Source organism: Argiope bruennichi, chromosome 7, assembly GCF_947563725.1.
Source record: "Argiope bruennichi chromosome 7, qqArgBrue1.1, whole genome shotgun sequence".
In the NCBI taxonomy this organism is placed as follows: domain Eukaryota; kingdom Metazoa; phylum Arthropoda; class Arachnida; order Araneae; family Araneidae; genus Argiope; species Argiope bruennichi.
In genome coordinates this window covers 70976836-71001331 of record NC_079157.1, presented here as the reverse complement: position 1 = coordinate 71001331, position 24496 = coordinate 70976836, and the positions used below count along the sequence as shown (strand labels likewise).

The following is a 24496-nucleotide window of genomic DNA, read 5'->3' as shown; positions in this document are numbered from 1 at the left end:
TTGAGCTTACTGCCTGTTAATTTCAATTTTCATTACAAACTGTTAAAACTCTATTTAAAGTATTAATAATTAAATATTTGCAAAAACTGTATTAACATTAAGTGTCATTCACTACAAGTTTAAAAAAATGTATTTAAACAAGATATCTAAATATATATAGGGAGAGTGTGAACTAATAGTAGGAATTGAAAAATAATGATGTTCTTAAAAATGGTGATACTTTAAGATGAGTGGATGGAATTACGCTCATCTAAAAGAGTCTTGTAATTAAGTGCAAAGTAGTAAGTTTTTTTTTTTTCTAACCATTTTAATTATTATTATTTTTTTTTTCAAAACAACTAGTTTTTAAAAAGTGTCTTTGTACGATATTATCCACTTACTAGCGAGGGGGGGGGAGTAATATCGCGCAACGGTAAGGATAATGCACGGAATAACCTACAGGGGGTAATTACTAGTGCCGCATTGAGTGGGGAATTCCACCCATGTGACTTTGAGCTAAAATATTGTGAATTAGAAATAAAAGCAATGTTTCCCATGAACTCTATAAATATAAATGTAAATAGAAATTCAATTTGATCCTAAATTCACATAATTTTACGGATATAAGGAACTCATTAAAATAACAAGCATTTTTAAACGAATTTAAAGAAAATCAATAAAGTTGTGCTTGATATTCTAAATCAGATACTTGGACTTTCTTGTAATCTGAGAAGGGAATAATTTATTATGCATATTGCATTGCATCATAAAAAGTGCTTAAATTTGAAAACCATTTTTAAGCAGTTTCTTGGTCACATAGACCATAAAAATTTAGAACTTCGCTTTATTCCATCCCGGGAGGCATAATTTATGAACGAGGAAAAAGGAACGAAATACATCAGTCCACTACATAAGAGAAGAACGAAAAGAGCGCGAAATATATTTTTTCCCAGTGATTTTATGCTATGAATCTGATAGGAATTCTTTGACACGTGTAGATTTTGGAAAAGGAAATAGATTTGTTTTAAAAGAATTTGCTGAGGTCGGTGTTTCCCAAAATGTGGTACGCGTACCCCCAGGGGTACAACTGAGGCGAAAGTCAACCCCCGGAAAATCACGTGTCTCTGTCCAAAATGAAAGAAGGCCCAAGGTAAATACAAAAATCTATTGATAAATTTTTAATTGTATGTAAAGGCCCCTAATTATAAATAAAATTTGCTGGAAAGCATTTTTATATTGATTTATGACCTTTTTCAATCATTTTAATCATCAACGCCCGATAATCGGTATGCACGAACGTTAGTTTTACGATTAAGCCAACAGATGGCGCTGGTACAGCCAGCATTTCCTTCGGATCTGTCCCGGTAGAGGATCTTTATTGGTCCAAATAGGATAGCGTTAACTGAAGGACGCATTTCCCTCCTTCCATTCTCTGAGGATCGAAGCTAGTTCCAGTTAGTGCCTGTAGATGATGCTAACAGCTTGTACCCACCTATAGGCGCTAACAAGAACTATTCCAATTACGGTAACTAGCTATAATAGGGGTTATAAGATTTGGCAAATAAGCGTGTTTGTGACGATTTATCCTGATCTTTTCATTTCCTATTATTAGAACCCGATTTTGTTTTTCCATTTTATTCCGCTAACACTTTGAATCTCGCTTCTTTTTTTATTTGCTTTTTTATACTCTTTTAGAAATTTATCTGATATTTTTATTTATTTAAAATTGAATTTGTTGGAAATTAATTTTTTATGATCAAAATGTATTTATATAGTAAGCATTTTTTATTAAAATTATTATTTATTAAATCATTATTTATTAACTAACTTATTAATGAAATTCAATAATAATTTTTTTATTTGAAAGAAAACGTCTCTAATCGTTGAAAATAATAAAACTATTTTGATTATGTATATATATATATATATATATATATATATATATATATATATATATATAAATTCTTACTATATACAACTTCTTTTCTAATAAAAGAGAAAGTGTGTGTGTATGTCTTCAGAGGAACATAAATATGCTGTGGAAGGTGGAAATATGTACAGTTTGGTAGTGTAATTTTTAAATTTTTTTTCTTTATAAAAGCGAAAAAGTTTGATATTTTTCTGCAATAACATCCGAAGATTTACACCTTTTGGCGCAAAAAGCTTTTCTGCAAGCAACCATACATCTAGTGCTTCTTTCCCCCACTTCCATCACTACTGGAATGAAATCCGTCCTCTAGAGCTTATTCCCAATTATCGCTCCTAAAGCTTTCTCCTCTTTGGACTACTAGAGGAAGATCAAGTGCCTCTAGTTAACGAGTCTCGCTTTTCTCAGTTGAGACCGACTAGTTCAATGAAAAGTTATTAATAAATCGGAGTATATTCGTGAGGTAAATAATATTTTATTCAAGTGTTTTTATTTAGAATTTTTTTAAAAAAATGCAAGATATGTTTCTGTTTATACTTTAAAATACTTTGTCTTTGAAATAAATACCTATATATGAGCAATGGTAATCGTTAATATCATTGTGTTTGTTTGCTATTGAGATATTTTATATAAAGACTTGATAAAGATTTTGTATAATAACTTGAATGAAATTTCTGAATCTTTTAATAATTCCTATTAAAAAGCGAGTGCATTTTTTCATTACTGGGGCATATTTGACGGGTCAATGTTCTATGAGAAAGCTTCCATGTATGAACAGATCTCCATTATTTATTGCATTCTTTTGTTTATTTAAATCTATTGAAATGTTCACAATTTTTTTAAAACTTACTTTTCTCAATTCATTTTGGAAACTAACTATTCATAGCTTTCAGCAATCGCTGCTGATCAAATTTTAAAGAAAAATAACGTTTTTCATATTCTGTTTTCACATAAATGGTGAAACTTTTTCATTACTATTCATGTTTTAGTAATTGTTTTCTCATAAATTGATGAAACTTGATGATGTTTCACATGTCCTTCAAGAATTATCCGATGAAGCAAATGAAAGCAAGGAAACTTTATAAGTGTTAATCGTAAAATTTGAATTACAGTGATGGAGATCTCAATGAGTTAAAAAATTGTCATAATATTTATCAACAGTAACTTAGAACAATCTATATTTGCAGAGATAAAACGATTAGATGAAATGAAATAGAAAATGCACTGAGTTCAGGTACAAAAAAATGTTGAATACTGTGAAAGTATTTCCTGGATTCAAAACTTTTGTAAAAAATATAGAGAGTAAAATTTGATCATTGTTGAAAAAAAAATTAATATGGCTGTGTGGAAATTTTGACTTATATTTGGAAGAAAGAGGAGGGGGGAGTTCATTAATATTTATGAAATGCAGTAAGTGTTTGCAGGCATAACTTTTTTGTTTTATTAAGTCTTATTTTTCCTCATAACTTTCTTTGATTTCAAAGCATAGTATTTGCAAGTAATATTAAAATTTTATTTCTCTGTAGAAATATATTTGTTTTTATAATTTGTCTCTTATTATTATGAAATATAAGAAAAAGATTATTGATTTTAAAGGAAAGATTTTGTGTCATATAGAATAACTTTTATTCTTACTAGGAATTATATTGCACTAACTAAAAGTTTAAAGTGATATTTTTTTAACTGATGTATTTTTGTGTTTTAAATTAACTAGCAGCGGGAAAATGATTTATTAAGTTAAAAGTTAGCATCTTTACTGAAGTAAAACTTTATTTTTTTTATTGTTTATTATATTTCTTTGTTAGTAAATGAAATTTTATATTGCTTGCATTTCTTTTAAGCTTCTGAATACACTGTTGTTAGGTTCATGTAGAAATATTAAGACTTTTTGATGCTTAAGAGGAATAATGAAACATATTTATTAACTTGCAGCATTATAAAAATTGAACATGAAATCATATTCGATTCATATTGAGTTATTTAGGATCATTCTCTTATATAAGTTCTGTGATGTCAGAAGAAATGCCAAAAGACATTTCTAACATTTGGTGGAACAAAAGGAAGCTTTTCTTGCTGCCAAAAGGTTCCAAAAGTTTGACTAATATATATTACACCACAAAGATGAAGGGAACAGTGCAATATTCAATATAAGAAGAAGAAAAAATTATCCTCTTTATTGTTAATAATAACAAGATACTACAAAATTCATAAAATCTAATACAAGTCAGATATATTTATACTATGTGGGCAATATATATCAATTTGAAACAGTCTTTAGTGAATCTAAGTCTTCTGAAAATTCATAAGTTGGCTTTAAGCAACCGATTGAATCAGCAGTGGTTTTGCAATTTAGATCATTTATCAAATTTTTGTCTGTATGACTTATAGGAATATGAACCTGAATGAGAAAGTCGTATTTTGTCTATTGAATGAAATGCATGTGTATGTTGTTTTAATGGCAAACATGCATAACTTTTCATCTAACTATGAAAAACAGAAGCACTTGGGCAGAGTTTTCTCATCATCGTAATTAATTTCAATGCATATATGAGTGTCATAGACATTTGAAAAAGAATCTTAAAAATGAGATCAGATGGTAAATGTAAAATAGTACCATGGACTATTTGAGAGCTTGTTGAATTTAAGTCATTCTTCACTCTGAGCATAGTCCAATATTATGAGCAAAATATCAAATCAACCATTGTCTTTATTGGCAATAATAGAGCTTTTGAAGTGCATGTGAAATCATTCTATCATTCCATTACTTTGTTAATGGTAAGAAGTATAGATTATATAGCTTCTCGTCATATTTATAAACTCTCTGAATAAAGAAGGCATTAGATATGTCTTTTTAATCTGTTGTAATGTTAATAGGTCTTTCAGAATGGAGAAATCGATTCCTCCTATAGAAATTACTTTAGGCTACTTGGTATATCTGTCTATGATAGTAAGAGAATACTTACATCCATACGACATAAGAAATGTTCCTATGTAGTCAATATGATTGTGTGTGAATTGAGTATCAGTATGTGTTAAGTGGAGCTTTGGTGTATTTGAATGACTTTTGCTTGACTTGCTGACTTTTGTCAGTAGCTCAAACTCTGTTTTTGATATCTTATCTAATTTCTACCAAAAGAAATGTTTCAAAATTAAATCAGTCATTGCTAATATTTCAAGATCAGAAAGAAAATGCAGATTTTTAAATACTGTTTATCACAGTCTTGAGGAGTTAAAGTTGGAATGGTTTCAGATGAATCATCGTAATACAAAGAAGTATCTTCTAGTAGGAAATATTGTTTCCCTGAATTAATTGATGATCTGGCTGAAAGAAAGATTGAAATTCAGGCTCATGAAATTCAATTTCAGCAAACTTTTTGTAATCTAATGTGGATGGTTTTGAAATTGCATTGATTTCAACTGTAAATAATTCATCCACAACTTTGTTGTCAATGCCAACTATATAGTGAATATCTGTGGAGATTTCCGAAATGTAATCTAGGAATATCTGAGTTGGTATTGAGAACATTTTTTGATATCTGCTTAAAAGCATAAGGGTACAATTAAAGATAATACATTATTTTGTAATTTGATTATAAATTCAAAGCATGTGTATAAATTTCTTAATTGGTGTAAAAAGAGCCTAAAGTTCCTTATTATAAGTAGACCAATTTTATTGACTTTTAGAAAGTTTTAAATATAAAATGCAGTTGGATTCCAGTTGAAATTTAAAACTGCATTAAAGATTTACCTATGGTGAAATTTGATGCATCAATTGAAGCAATTAAAACAGCATCTAGAATTGATGCTTAAGAAGGATTGCCTCACCTAATCTCTTTCAACAGCGATAAATGATCATTCAACTTCTTCAGTCCATTCAGGAGGATTTGTAGGCTTTTTCAAGCCTGTAATTAAAGTTTTTTTTGTTTTGTTTGTGCGGTTTTTTATTAATTAATTTATTATTATTATTATTATTGAGAGTGCTAAAATGTGCACTACTTTAAAAATGAATATATGATAAAAATTATACATTCCCACAAATCTCTGCATTTGAAAAATAATATTTTATCTAGAAAAGTTTTGAATAATTTCCACTCAGTCAGGAAGAGCAGAAAGACCTTCACTAGAAACATGAAATTACAGACCAGAAGTATGTTTACAAGTTTAATTGCTGAACCATAATAATCGAGATTTTCCACAAAAAAAATGCATGCAGATGAGCAATATGTTTATTAAGCAATTAAATGCAATTAGTATATTTATAAGTATATAAATACTTTAAATCTTAAGTTTATTCATCAACAAATCCTTGCAAAGCAAACCACATCACAAATCAAATGCATGAATGTTTTTTCGAAGTGACTAAATTTGATACAAATTGCTATTTTATGAATGTTTTTGGAAACAATCGTAGTTTGATGAAAAACATTTAGAAAGGCAATGTGAGAAAATGTTTTTGTCCTATATGATTCACTATTGAAATCAACAATGAAAGGAACTGAATTTTTATCACTTTTAGTTTTAGCATTTAATGCTAGAAAATCACTAGAAATGACCAATTTTGAGAATCATTTCAGTAGGCACATATAAACTAAATTCAATATATGCTGAAATTCCATTTTGGCAATTTTATTCTTTAATTAAGATATTTAGATACATGTTTGAAGATTGTGAATTTATTATGATGAATATTGTGATCTTCATAGGAGGTTGTATAATTTTAAATGTGAATTTTAAATTCTAATATTTGAATACGGTTATTTTATTTTAGTTGGCAACTATGGCTTCCAATATGAATAGGGGTTATCCAGTACCCAATCAGAATACAGTCCCCGGGAGTGTTGTTGTTCCTCCAGGTCCTACTCCAGTTCCAGTCCCACCTCCTGTCCCAGGTGTTATCCAAAACCAAACAGGTGCCACATCTAATATTCCTCTTTGTATCAAGCAGGAGGGCAGTGCAAGTTCTCCTCTACCTCCAAGTGCAATGGGGCCCATACCGGGTCCTCCTGGCCCTGGCATGCGACCACCTGACCGTCCTATGACATTACAGCATGCCGGACCTCCTCCAAACCGTCAGTATGGGACACCTGCACCTGTGTATCAGGTATATCTACTAAATTTTGTTTTGATGATTTAGATAAGAAAAATGTTATTTGTATAAAATTCTTATTGATTTTTAACTCTTTTTAGTAAATGTGCATTTAGAAATTTTATATTTTGATGCTTTTTAGTAACTGTATTATTTTTTGTAACTGGGCTAAAATATATTCCTTGAAATGAAATACTGTTTTGTTATAACAGGGTACATAGCCTGTGTTTTGTTGTTGCAATAGTAATAAGAAAATCTAAAAGTGAAATGGAATCCTTGTGATATAAAAGAACTGTATTCTAACTACTATGCTGCATGAAGCAATTTCTAAAACATATATTTGTACCTTTATTGATCATTATCCTGATAAAAGTGAGAAGACCTCTAGATACTTGTAGAATTTTCTTAGTCGTATGGTTTTTGTATTAATTTAAAAACCCTCAGTTGTGAGGTACTCTATTTTCCTTGGAACATAATGCTTTATATAATTTTATATGAGTAGTTTCCAAGGAGAGAGACAAATTTGACATGAAAAGGAATATATTTATCTGGGCATAAAATTACTTGAATACTGTGAATGTGTATGATATTGTATGCTTTCTTTACACAAAAGTAACATATTTGTCATATCAAGCATGCATGCCATATAAAGAAATTGTGTTTATATTTTTTGCATGTATTGAACTAATTTTCATGATGTTTGTATATAAACTGCATATAGGTATCCATGTGTCTTGTACATAATGCCTAACTTATAATTTATCCTTTTTCAATTTTGCCTTTAAAAAAAAAACTTTTTCATATAAGAATTTGTTTTTTGGCAACTTTGTTTCAGTCAGCCAAATGATAAAAAATGTATTTTTAAAAATAAATGTCATATATTTTTTTTATTAATTTGATCTACAACAAAAACAATAGTAACTCTTGTGATAATCCAGTGAACCAGTTTTGTCTATAAAAAAAGCTTGGTGCATCTACAAAAGAAAATCTAAATTATTGCAATCCATAACACTTAACTGCTAAGAAAATATTGTTGGATTTTCTAACCAGTGCCATGAAATTCTGAAAATGAAAGAAAATGTTCATCCTTTTGATTATCAGGCATATTCATTCAAAATAAATAAAAATTCTACAATGCAATTATTGTATAATACAACATAACATTTCAGTAAAGAAGCAAAATGGGGGGAGGGAGAGAAAAAGCAATCTGATTAACAACTTCAGATGTTTACTATCATTCAGTCAATTTATTGTCTACATATTTATAGCAATATCTCTTCATACTATTTGAAGTCATGGTTGCATGTAGACAAATATTTATTCAAGAACAATTATTGTAATCTAAACAGTAGGCATAATTATATGGCTAGTTATAGATTATGGAGGATTATTAAATTAATGCAAGCTAAGATGTAGACATGATTATATGACTAACATGTTATAGAGGAGATATTTTTTTAGGTTATATACATATTCAGGGCAAATATGGTCTAAAGAATAGAAACATCATGAAATGTGTGTGAATGTTTTAAGATATGATGTATTTTTTTGCCTTTATTATTTTTGTATTTGATTTTCATCACATTTTTTAGCATTAGTTGCAGTCCCAACCCCCATTTCTAATTGAATCTTTTTCTCTATTCTTGAATGATGCTAAATTCTTGTAGCACCATTTTCAGCCTCAGCCACAGCGTCCTACTTACCCGCCAGGTTCTCCAGCTCCTCCTCCTCATGGACGTGTGGGCATGGGACCCCCTTCCAACACCTATGCAGGGGGCCCAAGGGCAGCTCAGGGTCCAATTGGTCCGATGACCATGGAGTCACGCAAACGCCCTGCACCAGACCGATCTGATGGGAGGTCACAAGGAGCCACTTCTTCAAAGAGGTGGGTGACTGAAAATACTACATAATTTATTTCACATGAACTGCAAATATTGGCTTTAACAACGTAACATATTGTTTTCTGTACTTCTCTATATGTTTATTCCATCTTTCTTGCTCTTAGCTACATTCTCTAATGAATTAATTTAATATTATTAATTAAATAATTAAAAAATTCCCTATCTGCATAAGGTAGTTTGAAATAGTCATTTGAGAGTGCTTATGGCATTTTCAAAATATTAATTAAAAGTCAATATTTCCTCACAGTAGAAATATTTTGATTTAAAATTAATTTGTAATAGTAGAAAATTAAAACCTTGTTATCCATCGTACCTTATTTTTAAATGAATGTATAGTGAGGGAATTCTCCCCACCACTTTTTCATTTACTTATAGTGTGATTCGTCTTTTTAATAAATAGGAAAAATATAGTAAACTTACAAACATATTCTCTTTATCTTATTGGATCCAAAATTTCATGATGTTAGTGGCAATTTTCTTTTTAATCTGAATTTGTAATTTTACGTTATGACATTTTAATTTAAAATTTAAAACAGTTTTGATTTTAAAAACATATGAAAAATTTTTACCACATAGCTCATTGAATTTTAGAAGTATTGTGTTTGTATACTATTGGGCAAACTTCTTTTATTTATGGATTTTATCCCGAATTTGATGAAGTAAAAGAATCAATTATAATTTATTCTGTGCAGTGGTCCACCCCAGGGCAGCAGCACAGGGAATACCAGTGGGCCTGCCTCTAGCACCAGTGGAGGGAGCAGCAAGAAGAAGAAGAAGCTTGCAGAGAAGATCCTGCCACAGAAGGTGCGCGATCTGGTTCCTGAATCACAAGCTTACATGGATTTGCTGACCTTTGAGCGAAAGCTTGATTCCACAATCATGCGCAAGAGGCTTGATATCCAGGAGGCTCTCAAAAGACCAATGAAAGTATGTTCTTTTTATTGGGTCAACATCATTAAAATTTGCTTTGATGTCATATTAAATTATTACAGCATTTCATAAATCATTCATATAAGATTGATTGTGCCTGAATCAAATACATTTTAACTAGTAGGCTAAGATGTTTTTGATCTCACCATGTATCTTATTAAAAAGTTCAATGCATTTCTTAAAATTGAGAGATATTACTTTGTGAGAAGGGATATGAAAAGCAGTTATAGGAAAAATGGGATTGTTCTTATCTTAACAGATAGTTGAGATGGCTGCATGCTTAAAATTGAGCATTAATGGGTTAATATCTGTACTACTAGGATGCTACAGCATGTTAATATAACATAGTTTATATGTGTATTATTAATTTTATAATATCCATAATACATTTTTTTTTTCCAGCAAAAGCGCAAGTTAAGAATCTTCATCTCCAACACATTTTATCCAGGTAAACCAGAAGGAGAATCAGGTGAAGAGCCTACTGTTCCTTCTTGGGAACTCAGGGTTGAAGGAAGATTGCTGGATGATGTAAGTCATTTTGCTCCCCTTAATTGTGTCACTTGGTTATAAGAGGTCTTTGATTTAAATATGATGAAACAGTTCAATAATGCAGATATCTAAACTGCTGAATGATGTTTGGAAAAATTATAAAATTTTCTATAGACAGACTGTCAAATAGTAAATCAAAGCTTATGGTTGAAACTTTAAAAGGTAGTAGAACTATAAACACTATAATGAACTTCTTTTGCATAGAAATATATGAATAAAACTGACACATTGAGACACAAATACAAAAATAAATAAATAAGCATCTAACTGGACATAAATGGTATCTTGATAACATTGTTGATAACAGGCTTCTCACAATCCGTGAAAATCTCTTATTTTTTTTTATTTTTTTTTCCTCGAATTCCCACTAAAGTACTTAAGATTTTTCTCTAGGTCTCTGAAAAATCCTTTCAAAATAAGCAAAATGCCCACGCATTAGTTATTCATTTCAACAATAAAATATTTTTGTACTAATTGAAGTTTAATTACTTCCACCTTGTTTTAAAATTCAAATTTTATGGGAAAGGTAGCAGAAAATTAAAGTTACTTAGCACAATGAATATAGTAGTTTAATACTTCTATAATGTTAAGAATTATATGAATAACTAAATTTGAAACTTAAAATTATTTTGTTTAAGAAGCTATATAGAGACCAACCTTATTTCTGAAGTATATTTGCCAAACTTACCTAAGTCAGACTGTCTATCCTACAGAGTTTCAACAGACACAAACATTTATTTATTGCTTTGTTAATGCACATTTGTTTTTGCACAAAGAGAGATATCATCAACTTTCTAATTTTAAAATCATATTAGAGGTTCTAATTTATTTTTATTGTAACAGTCACCTGAATATAAAATAAATATCAATATTTAAATTATGACTTCAGATTTCAAAATGATGTACAACCATTTAAAATATTGTATTTTATCAGCAAAAACTTCAACAATTGTAAAGAATTTCTCTGATTTCTTGTACAATATTACTGCTTTCAAATTTTTATTTGTTTGATAGCCTATTAATAGCAAAATTATTTGAATATATATCTTCATTTTTCATAGTGTGAATATTAGCATTTTATGCCCAATACAAGCAGACACTTTTATGTAACAGTTGAAGAAATATGTCAATTATGATTCTGATTTAACAGTGGGGACTTAATGTATCAAGTGAAGTGATTGATTTAAATATTGAAATAATACAGCACTTAAAAGATTTATTTATGTATATTTCATGATGAAACAACATTAGTGAAGAAAGGTGTTTCCAAACTTTAACACAACTTAACAAGAACTTTAACAAGTAGGAAAGATAAACAAATTGTTAAGTTTTTATATAGAAGGAAGCAATTATTTCATAATAACTTATTTAGAAATTAATTTCCTTAATCATTTACTTTTTAAGAAAATTTTATGAAGATGCATTTTCTGAGGTTATATTTCAAGTTGTAAAAATTTTGAAATATTCTTTTTTTTTTTTTTTTTTTTTTCAGCCCAATGCTCCTAAAGCAGACCAAAGTAAAGTGAAGCGGAAATTTTCATCATTCTTTAAAAGCCTGGTAATTGAATTGGACAAAGATTTGTATGGACCAGACAATCATTTGGTTGAAGTGAGTATTGTTTCTCCTTATTCACTGACAACAACTTAAGAGGAAGTAATTAGGGCTGTTAGATTAAAAGTTATTTATGAGAAAAGTTTGTAAATTTTAAAGAAAATTCACCCCAATTGTACCTCTTTAAACCTAAATTCATACTCTATGCAAATCCCTGCTATGATTGCTGAAGCCCTATGCATCTCAATAAGAAATCTGTGTTAGCCCACAGATTCATATGAAAAAAATTTAAAGTATAAATATATAGATTAAGTATGAAATCCCTCTGCTAGTCAAACTGAAAATTTATTGTGGTTATTCGGGTGCAGAAATAGGCTGAAATATCTTTGCTTAAAGAGCATCTGAGAATTTTTGTTTTAAATAATAAAAAAAGAGCACAGAAAAGAGACAACTTCAGTAAATTCAAATGACAAAAGCTCTACAGTGATGCTATCAAACAGATGCCAGGGAATCACTTCTGAAGTAATAGGATTATATTAAAATCAAGGCGGCTATGCATAGATAAGTATAGCGTAAAATACCCTCTTTTATATCCTTTATCATACTTTTGTAAATGGTACGAATCTAGTCTAAAGTATCCTTTATTCTAGCATAACATGTAAATTCTTCTCTTGGTTATTCATATTGAATGGCTTTGGAAAAAGAAATTTAATATGATTATGTCACCATACTTTAAAAGAGCTGTAGAATGATTAAAATTAATGTCATAGATGGCTAATAGGAATTCTCTATTTTTATAGAAAATATGGCCAATTAAAGGCATTCTTAGCATGTTGCAAAAGAAACTTATTAGATGCTGGAATTCTTATGTTATCCATATTAATCATTCAACAGCCAGGAGAAATTATCCAATGATCGTTTATTCCCGAAAATAGTTAATTATTTATGAATTTCAAAAGAATTGGATAGATGAAATAAGACAATGAAATCTGGTCATAATTTCATTTTTAATTAATTTATTATTATTATTATTTTAATGTTTGCCATCATGTTTCAGTGGCATCGTACTCCCACCACTACTGAGACAGATGGATTCCAAGTAAAGAGGCCAGGCGATAAAAATGTGAGATGTACAATCCTTCTGCTTTTGGATTATCAGGTAGGTACACAAATTAATTCCCAGATAATTTCTGCATGAAATTTAAATTATGCAGAAAGCATTTCTTAAATTTTTACAATTACATTTTGTGTGTATATATATAAGCTTTACAATTGCATTTTGTGTGTAATAAATTTAATAAAATCATTTTAAAAATAAACTTAATGAAGAAAAAGAAATTATTCAAATGATTATTTTTATTTTTAAAAATTTATTTATAATTCTGCATTGATATAATTATCCTCCAGGCCCTAACATCTTCCTTTTACCTGTTTGTTTACCAAGAACTTTGTGTTCTGAGGTATGCTAAAACAATACTGAGCATAAGTTTATTGCTTATATCTGTAAAATTTCTTTTGAATAGCATATAAATTTCAATTAATTCATATTAAAAGTGCTTATCTTAGGTTTTAGGATTGCCATTCATCAACTTTGCAGAACACAAAATTTTATTTAAACTTGAAATACCAACAAAAGTTCAACAGTTACAAATGACACACAATGGGATACCTTTTGTATCAAAGGCAAAATGTCACTTTGAACTCTTACCTTAGGATTAAGGCTTCGTATTGAACTTAATCTGAAAATTGTAGAAATAAAAGTTGTGTTAATATGCAGAAGTAATGAAGAAACTTTTGTGAATTAAATGCAATTATTATGCAAAGAACAGAAAAGAAGCATGAGGCTGAAAACAAAGCCCTTAATAGGTGGTTTGAAAAGCATTTGAACAAAAAAAAAAAAAAAAAATTAAGAATTTAAACAAGAAATAATTTGATCAATTCAAACCAAACTCTTGATTACAAACCCAAAATAGATTTATGTGTCTTGCATTATTTGAGTTGTCAATTCAAAAGAACTGATACTCCAAAAGAATTTTAATCATCTCATCTCATAGGACATAACTGAACTTGAGGCCTGAGAAAAAGCAGAGGTATCCAAAGAGTAAACCTGAGTAAAAAGGATATTCAAATTAAATCCAATTCATTTAAAACACCAAGTGAAATGATTTCACTTGGCTAGTTTTTTATTTGTGGAGTAACAAAAATTTTTCTATGAATGACAATCTGGTCTGGGGTTTAAAATATATGATCAACTTTATCTGACTTGATCATGCTGATAAATTCCATGCTTCATTTGATATAAAAGTACTCTTCATTGATAAAAGGGCTGAAATCAAAACATTGGAATCACTTATTTTAAAAGTAGGTGATTATGAGCTTTATATTTTTGTTTTTTAAAAAAGGCAAATTGTGGAATGGAAGAGAAGAAACTTAGTGAATAGGAATCGAACGATAAAAATCTCCTACTGTTCTATCCATGATAATCAGTATGTTTCTCAGGAAAGAAATGTGGCTTGCTTTAACTGTGATCTAGGACTCATCAAAAGCAAACATGCAATTTATGTGCTAGCAAAAAGGAATGTACAGATAATTTTAAAATGTACTTTTGTTTTGTAGATCCCGAAGAACCAACATCCTTCATTGGTGTAGTTATTTGTGATGTAGATATGCAAATATGTGCCAACACAGAAATTATCTACTTGATTGTACAAACTATTTAAAACAAAGAATATCCTCATGTCCAAATCTACCATAACTATGACCTTAGCAAATTGATAGAAAACTGTAGCTGTTAATACCTTTGATTTTCAAGCATAAGAGAAAATATTTATCTTCAAAGCAAAAGATTAAAAATCTTGTTACAATGATGTTAGAACTCATTCTATATAGGAAGAAAGACTACTTTTTTATGTTTAATGTCATGAGAACACATGGAGTAATTCACCAATTTTGTTTCTCTGTATGTAGTATCTTCTGCCAAGAAAATATTGTTTTGAAAAAAAATATTTTAGAAAAGGTTCATATTGATGAGTGTAAGCTCCTGATGTTGCTGTGGCTATTATATGTCTGCATGTCTGCATGTTGACTTCCAAAAACTTAATGCAACTATGATCCCTAGCATTCCATGCATGGATGATTTGTTGCATGATTCTAAGCATACAGCATATTTATCAACTACTGACTTGAAGTCTGGATTTTGTGTGATAAATGTTCATTTTCTACATTTGGATAAAAATGTTTTTACCTATTCCTTTCTCAAGATTGCAAAATACTCCTGCCATTGTCTAGAGGCATGAAAAGTTTTTGCATATGATTACTTGAAGTAAATGTATCTGGATGGTATTGTGATATCAAATTCTTTGAACAAGATTTTAGGGATCTCAAAACTATTTTTTGGCATTTTAACATGAAACTGCTAATGGGAATAAATGTAACTTTGCTCATATTTATGTAAGATATCTTGGGTTATTAGAATATTCTTCGTGATGTAGAAATAGATTTTGATAAATTCAATTCAATTTTTCCTTCAATTTTGCACATTCCAATTCTGATGGCTTTTACACAAGTCCATGCCAACCTGGAAATTTGTTTGAGGTTTTACAGATATTTATCCCTCAAGTAGCTTCATGAAGTGAACATAGGTTTGAAGAATTGCAAAACAATCTTCTCAATGTCTGCACTCTAATTAAGTACTTTCTCAATATCTACTTTCATGACATTAAAAAAGTATCTAATTATAAATCCATTACTGAAATAAGCTGACACCTCAAAACCTTTCCATATTACAACTAATGTTATATGTTGTATTGTGCTGTTGAAGCTACCTTACTTGCAGTCAAGTGGGAGGAAGAATATTCTTTTGAATATATATAAATCACTGTTAGTCTTCTGAACAGAGCTGTTTAACCATTAAGTGAGAAGCACTATTATTTGGACACTGAGGATAGGAATATACTCTGAGGATGTATTGAAAGAAAAGAAGGTCATAGCTTCTGATAAATAACTTTTGAGTTAATGAATTTAAAGACACCTTTAGGAAGATTGGCTTGATGGACGCTTCAATTATTGGGTTGATAGGCACTTCAGCTATAGGAATGAATTCAGTTATAATTTGAAAATTAAATATCTTCCTGTGAAATCAAATATGATTATTCACATAATGTCATGCCCTGAATTTTTATGTAATTTACATTAACTCAATGGATATCCCATTTCGTAGTCCAAAGATCTTAGAAGACAAGTTGTTAAAAAATGACGAACTTTGAAAAATGATGGTATGTTTTGTAAATAAAAACATTAAATATGAAGGTTATGCCAATTAGTGGATATAATTTGATGAACCAAGGAATTTTGTGCAGATTCTCACCAGGTTCAGAATTTGAAGTAACTCAATTTGTTGTCTCAACTCAAAAGGACAAAGTGCATGCTAGAGGAATTTCATAATATTATGTTAGTGATAGAATTTTTGCATAGATAATCATTTATATATTACTGAAATGGAGTCAACAAATTTCAAGAATTGTACTGAATGCTGCAGATACAATTCTTGTGGAAATCAAGAGCCACCCATTTATTTCAGACAGAGATTCAGCAGAGCTTGGAAATCCTTGAAAACTCTTTGAATTTTAATTTGGTAAACTTTGAGGATACCTGCAGTATGATTTCAATACCCATAATGAACTTATTAACTGCAAGGTGGACAATATATTTGTCCTTTTCTGCTAGTCGTTAAGCATCTAGAAATAATTAATACAAGGAAAATATATGTTGAAATTTTTTTAAGAAAATGTATTGTTTACATTTTTATTTCTAGAATATGTAATTTTATGATCCTTGAATTTTTTAAAAAAATCTTAGAATATTTTTGTCAATAAGTTTGAGAATCATGTGAGACAGCTGCCTGTTCTCAGAAATTTGAAATTCTAACTATTGATTTATTTGATCCAATTTCTAAAATCAAAGATTGATTTCTCTGTCTCTTTTTCACACACACCCCAAAAAATATTAAAAATAAAGGATGAATAAACTCACATTTTTTGAGTGATTATTGCAAATTTTTTGTATATATATATTGTATTCATAAATTTTGAGTTAGAACTTTGACATTTTAGATTTCTACATTTTAGATCAGAGCTATAATTTTTTTTAAACTCGTGTTTAGAGTCATGTCTGTCTGAGCATAGTTAGAAAGATCTACATCAAAATTGTAAATTTTTATGAAAGTTTGAGCAAAATACACATAAAATCTGTTTATCCTTGTTGTATGCCAACAATTCAAAAATACCAAGAATTTACAAGGATAAAATATAGCATATTACTTGATCATTAGGATTATGAATCTGTATCAAATTTTAAACCAATCCATATATAGGTTGGCTGTAATGCCACTTTCTATATTATTTATAATAAAAAAAAGACAGAAAATAAGTAATATAAATGTCTAATTTTTATTAAAAGAGTATTTTTACAAATGTTTTTATTTAATTTATGATAGTAATAAATTTAAAATGTTAATAAATGGATTTTAACTATGCTTTCTTATTTCATAGCCTTTACAATTCAAACTGGATCCCCGTTTAGCTCGTCTTTTGGGTATCCACACCCAAACTCGACCGATCATCATTGGAGCATTGTGGCAGTACATCAAGACGCACAAATTGCAAGATGCTCATGAACGGGAGTACATCAATTGCGATAAATATTTGGAACAGGTGAATTTTCAGTCATACATTATTAAGCTTTAATGATAAATAAACAACCGTGGATTTCACTACCCTTTTTTTTTTTTTTTTTTTTTTTTCTTATTGAAAATTCTAGAAATTCTTTAAAATTTATGGTTCCTCTGCTTTCACAGATAATCCAAAAATGTATTAGAAAAAAAATACAAAAAAAAAAAGAAATGTTTTTTGTATTATTATCATTATTGAAAATATCGGTCAGGTGTATTGTGTGTATAAAGTGTAGATAAAAATATGAAATATCTGAAGAAACATGGTTCTTTCCTGATTAATTATAGGCATTCAAAACAATTTGTAGTCTTTGGTATGGATAAATATGAGTTCTATGTGCTTGCCAAGGAAATTTTGTACCATTCTTTCTGCAAAAACTGTATGAAATTCAGGTGGTGGTGGTGGTGGATAGCAATCATGCCTTTCCCACTCCAATGTAGACCATAAAAGCTCATTGATGTATGTAATAGTGTGGGGGAGATAGCCAGGGGAGACAAATCATCCTCATTGTAGACGATGTTAGCTTTACTTGCTAAATTTTAGATAATAAAGATAATTTTTTTTTTCTGTATCTAATATAAATTAACCTTCTTTTAATATGCTATTATTTCGAATAATGTTAAATCATTGCTTCCTTTCCTTGCTTTTCCACTCTTTAAAACCATATTCCATTAGAACTAGCCCACAAGTGCTATTCACACATTTTCTCATATCTTGAATATACATACAGGGAATTTTTTTTTTCTTTGATTTACGTGGCAACCCTGTGTATGTTTAGTTCCCCTCACTTTCTTGTCTTCAGTATAGTTTTCCAGAAGGGGCCTCAAAATATTTCGGATTCTTAAACATCCAATGATAATTTCTACAGCTTCATTGTTTTCCTACAGTATTGAACTTAAGATCATAACTCGCAATGTAAAAAAGTACTTTAATGCCTCATGTTTCTATAAATAAAAAGAATATCTTTTGCAATAGATTTTTCAATGTTCGAGAATGAAGTTTGCTGAAATACCTCAGAGGCTCCACCAGCTTCTTCACCCTGCAGATCCCATCGTTATAAATCATGTCATCAGGTAGGTTTGCATTTATTTTGAAGGTACTCTCCCTTTAATCATAATAATAGAATTTAGCCAATTATTAGAATTTGATAAGTTTCAAATTGATTGGACCATAATAAAAATTTGATATAGAGTTTAGAATTAGAAAAAGTGGTCTCTGAAAATTGTATAACAAGAAAAAGATGACAATTTTAAAACTTAATATGGAAATAAGATATAATGATGATGTCGTGTCACAACGGAAAGTGGGGTGCGGTAGCTTCTGAGGGTAAAGACCCCTGCGCACCCGAGGTCAGAAGTCTGACTTCTATCTCATATGAAGATGACGCTCGCTTGCACAACCCCTTTTACAGGGAGGCTCTTTCATACACCTCACCGATAGAACACAAAGAACAACCAGGACTCGAACCCGGGACACTCAGATCACGGGGAATATGCTCTACCGCTAGGCCGAGCTGCCTGCAAAATATGATATATTTTGTATATTTAATAGTTTAACTGGTGTTAATTATAATTTTTTTTAATTTGATCATCTTAATTAAAATTATTTAATGAAATAAATATATTTGACTGATACAATACAGCATTTCAAGTACAATAATTGAATAATAAAACTTTAGAATGAAGAAGAAAGTGCATTTCTAACACTTAACTTTTGTTTATGTATTTATGCAACAATAAAACTTTCAAATGAAATATGAACCTTAAATATCATTTGTGATCACTGAAGAAAAAATTAATGTAACTAATTTAATTAATAAAAATATTTAGAAATAAAAACCATTTTTTGCAAAATTTATTCTGATTTTGAATGAACCAAAAGAAATTCAAATTACAAACAACACTTTTCATTCTGTGTAGGGAATTCAAAGGATTTTAAACTACTGATAATCATTAAATGATTTGCATCATGATAAAAATATTTTGTGTGTCCTTAATTTTATGTCACTTACAATTAAAGAGCATTAGAAGTAATATATCTTCCCTGTCTTAATATATAAATTTTGTCTGGCTAAATTCTAGATAATAAATAAAGAGAATTTTTTTTTCTGTATGTAAATCTAAACTTTTTTATTAATATGCTATTATTTTGAGTAATGTTAAATTGCTACTTCCTTCCCCTGCTTTTTCCACTCCTTAAAAGCTTATTGCATTGTAACTAGCACATGAGTGCTATTTGCGTATTTCCTCGTATCTTAAATGTAGGTACAGGAAAAAAAAAAAAAAAGAAAAAAAAGGATTTTGATTTCTAAATTTGAGTGGCTGGCTTGGTTCAAATTAGCTATATTAGCAACAATTTTAGTATATACTAAAAAAAATTAATTTGCAGTTGCAAATTTGAAATCCTTCCCTTTATGATAAAAACATTTCCTATATATTATAAATTTGTGAAGTTTTTAATTCCAAATAGATTAACAAAAATTTTCTTCTACATTTTCAGCGTTGAAGGTCCTGATACTAAGAAGACTGCTTGTTATGACATTGATGTTGAAGTTGTAAGTATATATATATATTTACTTAATTTGTTTATGTATGTGGAGCTGGAATGTTATAATGCATTTTTCAGTCAGTTCTTGATGTGTAAGATTTTTGAAATTCTGTACTCTTGTGTATTCTTGTCGAAAGTACAATTTTTAAATATTTTCAGAACATAATTATTTATTAACTGATTACTTTAATTAAATCTTGATTGAAAATAAAAAGTATCTCTTAGCAATGAAAATTTAAGAACAAACTGATTACAAAATTGCATAATACCTTTAATTGTAAGTAATAAATATTTAAAATAGAACATAATGAAAATGAAACCAGTTACTATTTTATAATGTACTATCGTTTTAAAAAAAATATTATTATTACATTTAATATGTCTGTATTTTCAGTGTGCCCATTGATCCTAAAATATCATAAATTCTAGTTGCTTTCATATTTTTTACTATCTGGCATCATTTTTCATCATTCTGAACAAGAGGAGTTTTTCTTATTTAGAAACTTTTTTTAAAAATAAATTAAAAAGGCATACAAAGTTTCTGATCTTTTTAATAAGCATTTTTCTTTTATAACATTTCAGCACATGCATCCTATGTCTTTGGCATATTAACTGGAGAATTAGGACATTTTTTTCTTCCTAATGTTAAAAACAACAATTTTTTATTTTATTGCTTCTTCAAACAATAACAATAAAAATTGCTTTTTTTTCTGTAGCTGTTAGTTGTTATTGTTTTCATTGTCCATGGAACACTCACAAGAACTCTTAGAGAACTCTTTTCCTGCTCTTGTAGGTTAATTATCATTGTCATGATAGGAAATTATTGAGAAAAAATAGCTTGTGCAAAGGATAAATTGGGTTCTAACCTCTTCCACTTTAAAAGGGATTTACCATTTTTTTCCCTATATTTAATCGTTTTTTCTAAATTATTCATGAAAATATAGGAAATAATAAGTACAGACTTTGAAAAATTCTTTTAAAAAATTTTCATTATATCAAAATATTGATATCATATCACAGTGTTACTACTACTGCTGGGTAATTGAATTTAGAACTTGAAATATGTCCATGATTTTATATTGAAAAAAAAATATTTAAAATTTGCTCACAATTTGAAAGTTAAGAAATCAAATATAAAAATGCATAAGTTTTTTAGTTTGTTAGAAATACTTGATAATGTAGGTTGCTGTTAATGCTTTTCAAAACTTATTGTTGAGCTCATTAACTAATGTCTTGAATCAGGAGGATTATCATTTGTACATAAAAAATTTTCATCTCTTTCTTTTTAAAGTAGACTTTGTTACACCACTTGCTTCAACACAGAGCTATCCTCTGTGTTTTAAGAATTGCATGTAAATGCAAAATTAACAGATAAAAGTAAATCAACATTGGACATTGAATAAATTGCTAAAATAGTAGAAATTGTGATAGTTACATTTTTTAATTGATGCTTTAATGAGAGATGTTAGAGTGAACTTCTGAATTCATGTTTCTATATAATCTCTATAAGTTCATAAGAATCATTGAGCTTACAGAGATGTTTATGTTAATAACTTCTAGAAACCTTGAATTACTGAAAAAAAAAAAAAAAGCAATAAATTTTGGAGACAGTTTCTAATGAGGAACTTATTTTAGTTACAAGACAAAGGATAAAATATTTATTAACTTTTTTGTCGAAGTAAAATCATTAGGAAGGGGAAGGAAACTCATCAAGTTGTCAGATAAGTTTGTTTTATTGAAACCATCAACATCGAAATAATTGATTTTTTTAACTTTGCAACCAGATAGATTACTGGGGATATTGGTTCTATTTAATTTCAGTTAAATCATTTAAATGTAATTCCACATCCGCAATTCCTTTAAATTGTATGATATTAAAGTCGTATTATTTTAATTATCTTGCTTAAGTTCTGTTCTTTGTGTACATGGACCTTTCCAAAGAGGACCAGAGTCATATTAAAAACATAATTGTGTAGTTCATCCATCTTTTAAATTTTGCAATATTATAACTTCTTTTTTTTTTTTTTTGTCTTGTCTTGTCACAGATTTAAACTGCACCTTCTTTAGATTTCAACATTGGAAGAAAGTCGAGCAATTAAATATTTAATGCTTAAATTAGAATTCTTATAATCCTAATTTTTAGGGCAACATCGTTGGGAATTAAGCAAAAAAACACATTTTATTTTAAGAATGGACAAATTTAGGAAAAATTTACATCAATTAATTGGTATTATAAAATTGCATTAAGAAATTTGTACATTGTGAAAAAATTTTTTATGCTGCAATAAAAAGTTATCACAGAATTCAATTATTCATTATTATTTTTTAACTCGTTAAAATTTTAAAAATGGTCTGAGGTGCATATTCCTTCTTTTCATGGTATAAATTTCATAGTTGTAGGTCGAACGGTCCTACCTGTGTAGTGCCAGCACACGCACATTTTTATTAGTAGTAGAGACTTACTATGTTATATTAATATATATGAAAGCTGTATAATTGTTACTTACTTTTTGACCAGATATCTATCTTCTGAGTCTTTGTCACATAGTTATTAAGTATTTGTTTGCTTATATACAACATAAACACTGACTTGACCACTTTCTGTTTTTCTCATCACCTTTGTAATTTTTGTATGTTATTTTATTTGTATGTTTTAAAACAATTTTTCTCTAAATTCTGTCTGATAACTTTCGAATTCATCATAACAGATGTGGAGGGCTGAAAGATTAAATTCACTAAAATTTGTTTGGATCAAGCTTTTGTGCTTGGTATTTATTAAATATTTTTTATGTATAATTTTTAACTGTAAACTGTCATTTCATTTTACATTAAGTTAGAAATGTATCAACAATTTTACAATGAATTGTCCTTTTTACAGGATGATCCTCTGAAATCACAAATGAACAGCTTCCTCCTATCTACTGCAAGTCAGCAAGAAATTCAGACTTTGGATAACAAGGTGAGAACTGGGTCTTTTTAAAATTTTTGTTTTTGTGAAAATGTAATACCTAAAATGTGCAATAAATATGAACTAAGCCAATTGGCTAAACTTGAGATAATGTATTTCCAATTTCATTATCTGCTCTAAAAATGGAAGACTGTTAGTAATTGTCAGCTTGTTGAGAGCAAGCATACAGGTTAAGAACAATGCCTCTTGTTTTGTGGCTCTCTGTTTTTGCATTCTTTGACAGTGGAAATTGACGAATAAATGTTAGAAAGACAGTTCTTCAGATTTTTTTGTAAAACGAGGATAGGAGGTTTGAAATAGATACTAAAAATTCAAGAAATTGATTAAACCTTATGAGATTTTTATAAAAATAACACACTGGAAAAAAAAAAACAAAAAAAAAAACAAGTCAATCGCCCATTTTAGCAAGAGCCTTGAAAAATGTGAAATCAGAATGAGCATTAACCTCACGTTATGAGCATTAACCTCAAGAGACTGCACTGTTAAATGTGTGCAGTCTCTTGCTCTTTCCTATTACTGAGTCATTATTTAAATAATTGCTGATAAACTGAATTTGGAAAAATTATCTGTTCACATAATTCCAACAAAACATTGGATATTGGGAAAACATGACATAACACATGTGATAGCAATTGTCCTTTAGCTTCTAACCATAATTCACATTTCCTAATCACTGGATTTGCGAGTGGGATTCAGTTTTTGTCCTGAAATACAAAATAGTCACATAAGGATAACATTGTGGGGAAGTAGACCATGAAATGACGAACCAGCTGGGGGGGGGGCGCTGAACCCAGCAAATATTATCTATAATGGGAACAGATATGATATCCCCCCCCCCCACTTCCCAAAAATGGAAAATATTTTAAAGTGGGAAAGTGATCTGCCTAAATTTTTTGACATAATATTGTATGATCTCAGTTTGCATATTTATTGGAGAAAATATATAAAATTGTTAAAAATAAATATTAGTAAAATTGTCTCTAGTTTCACTCAAAATGATGCTAGTAGTATTGCTTTGCTGTTTGATGCATGAAAATGCAATTACTATAAATTTTTTCTTTTCATAATCAAGAAGTATGCTAGCTTTTTCTTTTGAGTCGGGTTGCAATATTTCTTTGAAAAAAATGTATTAAAAATAAAAATGTTTAATATTTTTAATAATTATTTTAACAAGGAATCATATTTCCATTATTATTGTAAACACAAGCTGTCTGAAATTGTTCATTCACCTAGATTAATGGTTGCTGAATTTTCAATTAACTAATTTGTGTAGGTCTTAATAGCTGTCTAAGCAGAATGTTTTTTAGTTTTAGATTTTGATAGATTAT

At 29.1% G+C, this 24496-nt stretch overlaps 1 protein-coding gene across 2 annotated transcripts in view; it reads left to right on the top strand.

Annotated features, from left to right (window-relative positions):
• Positions 1 to 2227: 2227 nt before the first annotated feature.
• The window catches only part of LOC129976422 (brahma-associated protein of 60 kDa-like), a 29238-nt gene continuing 6969 nt past the window's right edge, over positions 2228 to 24496 (top strand). The window contains exons 1-11 of one of the 2 annotated variants that reach the window (XM_056089983.1): positions 2228 to 2369; positions 6675 to 7007; positions 8672 to 8877; positions 9586 to 9820; positions 10226 to 10351; positions 11865 to 11981; positions 12982 to 13083; positions 17474 to 17635; positions 18629 to 18726; positions 20153 to 20207; positions 23079 to 23159. In XM_056089983.1, the coding sequence (XP_055945958.1) occupies positions 6684 to 7007; positions 8672 to 8877; positions 9586 to 9820; positions 10226 to 10351; positions 11865 to 11981; positions 12982 to 13083; positions 17474 to 17635; positions 18629 to 18726; positions 20153 to 20207; positions 23079 to 23159 (1506 nt within the window). In that variant the 5' untranslated portion in view covers positions 2228 to 2369; positions 6675 to 6683. Of the gene's footprint in view, positions 2370 to 6674; positions 7008 to 8659; positions 8878 to 9585; positions 9821 to 10225; positions 10352 to 11864; positions 11982 to 12981; positions 13084 to 17473; positions 17636 to 18628; positions 18727 to 20152; positions 20208 to 23078; positions 23160 to 24496 lie in introns of both variants that reach the window. The other variant, XM_056089982.1, reaches the window with a different exon arrangement.